General features: G+C 50.6%; 1 protein-coding gene across 1 annotated transcript in view; it reads left to right on the top strand.

Annotated features, from left to right (window-relative positions):
* The first annotated feature begins 50 nt into the window (after positions 1–50).
* Positions 51–6,688, top strand: part of Hnf1b (HNF1 homeobox B) — a 55,654-nt gene continuing 49,016 nt past the window's right edge. The window contains exons 1-5 of the mRNA XM_050119578.1: positions 51–2,811; positions 3,092–3,272; positions 4,161–4,291; positions 4,516–4,561; positions 4,854–4,986. Coding sequence (XP_049975535.1) covers positions 2,468–2,811; positions 3,092–3,272; positions 4,161–4,291; positions 4,516–4,561; positions 4,854–4,986 — 835 coding nt within the window. The 5' untranslated portion in view covers positions 51–2,467. The remainder of the gene's footprint in view (positions 2,812–3,091; positions 3,273–4,160; positions 4,292–4,515; positions 4,562–4,853; positions 4,987–6,688) is intronic.

Raw genomic sequence — 6,688 nt, 5'->3', positions numbered from 1 at the left:
TGTGTGTGTGTGTGTGTGTGTGTTGGGGGAGAATGTGCTAACACCTGAGTTTTGAGACCAAGAGGGAGGGAGGTTTGGGGTGGCTGGTGGCACACACCAATTAGAACTACAAACCAAAGCTGTGCTGGTGAGTGGACAGTGACAGCGGTGGTGGCTGTTTAATGGGTTCCCCTGGCTTATGACAGAATCTGCTGCTCCTTATACTTTATTATATTACTTATATTGAGTAAGAGGCAGGGAAAACAAGGTTCTTTGCTCAGGGACATTTACTTCGAACACTTCATCATCCTGCCTGAGTGGCCGGCGCTGGGAGGCAGAGAATTCTCCTACTGGGCAGGATCACAAGAGGCAAGGATCTGTCATATGTCACAACAAACTAGAAAGCAAGAAGGTGAAATGAAGCTCCCCCTCCCTTCTGTGAACTTACAACCCCTTTTTCAGATAAACAGGGATAGGTGTAACCCTTGGGATCCCATGCACACACCCACACGCACCCCTTCCTTCTCCCAGACTCCGAGCACAGGTGATCCAGGTACCAGTCACTGCTCCACCTTTCACAGAATCTTCACCCTTGCAGAGTGACTCACTGGAGTTGGCTCACCAGGAGGTCTGACCCTGCGCCTAGCAGAGGAAGGCTGCGGGCCACTCTCTTCTCTCTTGTGAAAATTCATCTCTACCTCTGACCCAACCGCAATTTCCTCCTAATCCACCGCTTTTGAAAGTGCAGGCAGTTAAGAGGATGTGCTTAGAAGTTCCTTTGCTCTCCCGAGAGTTCTGAACTTTTGTCCTTCTTTGCCCAGTTCTTCCAACCTCAGTGTCCCTGATTCTGAGAACCCCAAGCTTCTAAAGGGCTAGATTTTACCACTGGGAACTGGCCTCCCACCTTCACGGACTGGAAAGTGTAAACACAAGTGTTAGCCAGTTTTGCACAGGTGGTCTTCCTCAGCGTCTACACCTTCCCTGCCTCCTGGTTATTAGGAATGTATTTCACAAAGGAAGAAACCAAGGTTCAAAGTGGCTTCTGCCCTAGAGGGCTATTACTGTGTATGGATTGAAGCAGTCTCTACCCCTCAGGTCAGGTCCCAGCCTGGAGGTCCGGGTGCGGCCTGCGCCTCCTTTCTTCCTCTCCGGGTCCCAGGGGAGCTGTGGCAGAAACTCCTGCCACACCGAAAGGCTCATGGTTTCCTTCCGGGCCAGAACTGGGTGGGGGAAAAATTTCTTCAATGGTTTTGAGGTGCTTACTATAGGTGGCATCCAAGACCACCGCCTCAGTGAACTTGTGTTTACTAGAACAGGTCTCTAACTCCCGGCACCGGAACCGCCGACGTCCTACAACTAAGAAACCAGAAAAAGAGGGCCTGGGTAACCCGCAGCTGCAACAGTCGGTCCAGCCACAGGCCAAGCTAAGCATTCATCCGGGTCCCTGAAGTCCTAGTTTTGCCTGGAAAGCCTAGGCGCATTTATGTTCCGGGTTTAGGCCAGAGAGCGCGCCCCAGGTGTTGCTCTCCCCTGGCGAGGCCGGGCTAGTGCAGCCCTGCGGCAACGCAGCTCCGCTTTCGCTACTCCCTGCGGCCATAAAGTAGTCGGTGGGCGCCTCCTTTCAAGGGTCCTAAAGGCCTCTAGCACCCTAACTACGCGGTCTGGGCCGGCGGTCCTTCAAATCCAAACCAGGCCTCTCTGGGGAGGGCCTGGAGGGCAGTAAACGAGGTAAAAGTAAGTGAGGCCCCTCCAATTCGTTCTACCGGTGCCTGGAACCACTCTCTTCTTCTTGGTGCCCATTCCCAAAGGATCGGGCTCTCCACCATCACCCCGCTGCATTCCCAGGTTTGCTACTGTGGTCACCTTCGAGACTCTCTGCCCTCTTCATCCTCCCCCCCACTCCCGTCTTCCAAGGCACCCCAACTTTCTCCAGCTCTCTCACCTGAACCCCCGAAGCGCGGTTTCTTCTTTCTCCACTAAAGATGAACCCGCCGCCTGTGGAAAAGCAGCCCCCCACCCCCACCCAGCCTAGGCTGCAAGCCACTTGCTTAACAAGTCCAAAGGTCAGCTAAAGTTTGGCTGATAAACAGAACCGGTAGAAAAGATTTGGAGCCCCCCCAAGGGTGAGTACAATGGGCCCTGGCAAGTCCCGATCCCGGCCCAAGTCTCTGGCTCCGTTGGACTGTCCCTTAGGCGCTCCCACTCTCTCGGTTTTTCCCCCTCCCCACCACCATTTGCATCTTGCCGAAAGCCGAGCCCTTCCCACTCATTTGCATATCTTATATGGCCTAATGGTGGCGATCATGGCAAGTTAGAAGTTTTCTGACTCCTCTCGGAGGAGACTCCGGGACCCTGGGGAGTAACAGGTGTCTGGAGGCTAAAGGGTGGAGGGGTTCCAGGACTTAGAGTTCTCTTGTAAAACTCCCCTCCACCCTCCTCTCTCACACCCACCCATCCCCTCACCCCCTTCTTTTTCCGTCCTTGGAAAATGGTGTCCAAGCTCACGTCGCTCCAACAAGAACTCTTGAGCGCGTTGCTGAGCTCTGGGGTCACCAAGGAAGTACTGGTCCAGGCCTTAGAGGAGTTACTGCCGTCCCCGAACTTCGGGGTGAAACTGGAGACGCTGCCTCTGTCCCCCGGGAGCGGGACGGATCTCGACACCAAACCGGTTTTCCATACTCTCACCAATGGCCACGCCAAGGGCCGCTTGTCTGGGGACGAGGGCTCGGAGGACGGGGACGACTATGACACTCCTCCCATCCTCAAGGAACTGCAGGCACTCAACACCGAAGAGGCCGCGGAGCAGCGGGCCGAGGTGGACCGGATGCTCAGGTAGGCAGCAAGCGAGGTGCTGGGTACGCCCGGACCACCCCTAACCCTGTGGGTCCATGGAGTCAGTCCCCTGCCCCGCACTGGAGGCGGAGGCGTGTGGTGCAGACTGTTCTCCCGCAAGCCCCTTTCCCATGGGAAAAAAATCCCCCTGGGGTGCTTCGCTTCTCTGAGAACAATTGAACTAGTTCCTCAGCCGGCTGACCTGCAATCCGAGGGAGGCTTCATCTGCCTCCACCTAGGTGGGCGCCCGGGACTTAAGCACCTTGTTGGTGGTACCCAGGCGTGAGAACCGAAGGTGCAGAACCTTAAACCTCACAGGACTAGAGACAGCTGTGATTCTCCTAGGACCTCAGACTTGCACCCCCACGTACTTCCAAAACTTCGAGCCACACATTTCTCCCAGAGACTTAAAGCTCTCTGCAGAGACGGGTCTGGCAGCATTGGCGGCTGAGGCCTCGGAGGCAAGTTCTTTGAGTCCTTGCTTCTGCAGCGCCAGTGCGAGCACTGCAGCTTTAGAATTGTAAAGCGGAAAGTTTGCTGTAGGGTCACGATGGACCCTTGCCGGCCAAAAAAAAACACGAATAATGAAAGGAAGGGAGCGAATGTGTGGGATACGTGGTCCTAAGACACCCCTGCCCCACTTTGTAGAGAACCTTGTCCCAATCTGAGAAAGGTGGGTGTGTACGTATAGCACCCCGGCTATCCTGTGGGGGATCCGGGGACTGGCTGCTGTCTCTCTGGTGGCTGGGATCACTTGCCGGTCCTCTCGCCCTGGCCTACACTTTGACAGCTAGTTACTAATTATCTAAGGAGCCAAGTGATTCCCTTAGGCCACACGTTGTTTGGGAGCCACTTGGCTTCAGAAAGGAGCCCCTCGCGTGGCCCCTGACTCTTAAACCCCTCAGCTTCGAAGTTTCACAGAGAGTCCCAAGTGAATGCGATCCTTAGTGGCTAGGCTCCCTCTCCCGCAGAGCAGGTTGGAGTGGTGACCTTGCATTTGAATTTGCACTTTGGGTACCTGACCACTTGCCCTCCAGCCAAGACAATCTGGGGGACTTGTAGTTTTGTTTTGTTTTAATCCCCTAAAATGTTTTTTTTTTTTTTTTTTTTTTTTTTTTTTTTTTTTTTTTTTTTTTTTTTTTTTTTTTTTTTTTTTTTTTTTTTTTGCTCTAATTCACAAGCTTGGGAAACATGTGGCGGTGATTTCTCTCCTGTCGGATTTAGGGGCCTGGATGGTATCCGGTGTAGAGGGTACCCCCGAGCGTCTGGGGCGGTAGGGTGGCAGGGAGGTTGTACAGGACCTGGCTCACCTAACCAGCATCCCGTCACCCGCCCCCCCTGGGGCCTAGGCCCTTCCTCTTGGCCTCCTGGCGGCCCTGGGCCGCCGTCTAGTTTGCCTCGGAGCCGACCTGAGGAAGCAGGAGAGGCCTAGTGAGCCTCTGTACTGTGGTCCCCACGCTGTGCTGGACACAGCGGAGAAGTAACATAAACTGCAGCACGTGGAGTTGGGGTGTTATTAATTTATTCCTATAAATCATCAACAGAAAGTACACAAAGACCGTGATTAGGTTGAAAAGAGAGGCGGGTTATTCATTGGTGAAGTTGTAAACTCGGCTTAGAAAAGGAAGAAAATCAAAACGCAGGAGGGGGTGCTCGCGGGGCGCTAGCACGGCACACGCACTTCACCGCGGGGTGCGCCCCCAGGTCCCTGGGCCACTCCGGGAAGCCAATACCCGCAGGGCCCGTGCAGGTCGGAGGTCTTAGGACCTGGGCCTTCTTCCCTCCCTCAAGCTGGTAGGGGGCAGACGGAGGGGAGCCCAGACTCTAACTGGGGTGAGGACCCAGGACACACCGGGAGGTTTTTGTCCCTTTCACAAGCTGGTGCCGCCTTCCCTCCCCTGGGCCTCCTGGAGCTTCCGACTTTATTAAAGTAATTTTTCAAGAAATTGTTAGCAGCTCCCAGGTCACTGCATAGCCGACTTCAGGGTACCAAGCATTCTCTACCCCGCCCCCCGCCCCCATCCTCCTTGTTCCCCCGTAAGTCAGAAAGAAAAGAAAGGTGTGCGGGGGAGGAGGGTCACTCGGTGGTGCGCTTGGACGCCTTCGAAGTTAAGCCAGAGAGGACGGTTACAAACTGCAGAGTCCTGCGATCCCCGGCTGCCGGCCTGGAGACTGGTACGTCCCTGGCACTTAGGAGAACCCGCCACCACCTAGGAAGCTGGAACCAAGGCTCCTGGCCCGTGCGGCTGCAGCCCAGGGCTTCTCTGTTCTGAGTGGGACAGCAAAGTCATTGTTGAGGAAGGAGCCGGCAGGGAGGACAGTGTGGCCACCTCGGGCTGGCATTTGACACCTGCGCTGGCTCCAAAAAAAAGCCAACCTCAAATCGCGACCCGAGTTTATCCCGGTGAGGAAACTGTATTTCCCAATAACTCTTACTGGAGCTTCAGAGCTCTCTATCCCTCAGCGAACACGCGGAGCAAGCATTAAGGGGTCTGAGAGGTTAAAAAAAAAAAAAAAAAAAAAAAAAGTGTAACTACGCCATCTTACCCTCAATTCAAATCTTTTAATTCCGGGCCTGAAGGTTTTGTCTCAGTGGTTTTTGTGTTAGTTTTGTTTTGTTTCTTTCTTTCCTAATCGTCTCATTGTTGAGTTAATGCCCCCTTTTCACAGAACCTATCACACATAGAACACAACACTATTTCACTAGGTTTCTTAGGCGCGCGCAGAATAACAGGTAATGCGGTTAAACAAAGGAAAACTGCCCAAATGCTCTGTTAAAGCGATACACTTTAACTTTTAAACCCAAATACTGTTTTCTCTAACTTTTAAAGCTATTGTTCGTACCTGTTAGAAATGTTTTTCCACTCTAAAAATATTTTCGGAAATGTTCCCCAGCAACAAGCGTTTAGCCGATCGCTGGTATTTACGTGGTTATGTCTAAAATGTTGATTGCCGTGTTTTTCTCTGGCTCGCGGTGAATTCTCCAGGTATGACACTGGAACGGACGTATTTCCTCTTCTTTCGTTCTTGTTACCTCACTATGTTGTTTTCCTTTATGTGCCTTTAAAAATGCTTGAGAAATTTCTTAACTTACGTATAATTAATATGAAAGTTTACATTTCTCAAAAACATCTCTTTTAAAGCCTGACTTCTCACGAATCCAATAGTCAAGACTCGCTAAAATATCACCATTCAAATGCCCGTAAAATATCTCCCTTGGTTGCTTGAGATTTTTTTAATACATTAAACAAATTAATTGATTTTACAGGAACTATTGAAAAATCATTGTTTTAGCACAGGTGCCTAATTTGGTCTCAGTTTTAATACCTCTTTTTATTGTTTCATTTGAACCCAATTTTCTCTTTTGTTTTTCTTTTCAGGTTCTATTAAGCTAACATATATGTGTATATATATATCAGTAGTGCAGGATTGTTTCTGCATTAAATAAATTGTACACATGCTTGTATTGTTCCTTTAATACTTTTGATCTGTAATCTCTGTTTTATTTAGTCTCTTAATTTAAATGACAGTTCTGATTCTGAGTATTCCATTTAACAAGCCAGAAAAAGTAACAGTGAAGTTGGAAACATTGTAAATTAAAAAGCCTAGAAGACATCCCTGGTCTTATTTATGACAAACTGTGCCTGTGTCTATGAGACATGAGAAGCCTGACTACATTCTCAGTGCAAACCTGAAATCCCCAGAACTGTCACCTCCCTGGTGGCCTTTCCATATCAGAGAGGAGCAATCACCCAGGCAAATGGAGCGTTAATGTCTTACTCCCAAACTAAAATTATTCTTCCTTTGTAGCATTTATTTGGGAGGCAGGACTGTGGATAACTTAAAAAAAAAAAAAAAAAAAAAAAAAAAAACAGCA

This window comes from Alexandromys fortis, unplaced genomic scaffold, assembly GCF_014885135.2.
Source record: "Alexandromys fortis isolate MF-2015 unplaced genomic scaffold, M_Fortis_MF-2015_v1.1 scaffold_173, whole genome shotgun sequence".
NCBI classification, from domain to species: Eukaryota; Metazoa; Chordata; class Mammalia; order Rodentia; family Cricetidae; genus Alexandromys; species Alexandromys fortis.
This window is presented reverse-complemented; position numbering and strand designations above follow the sequence as displayed.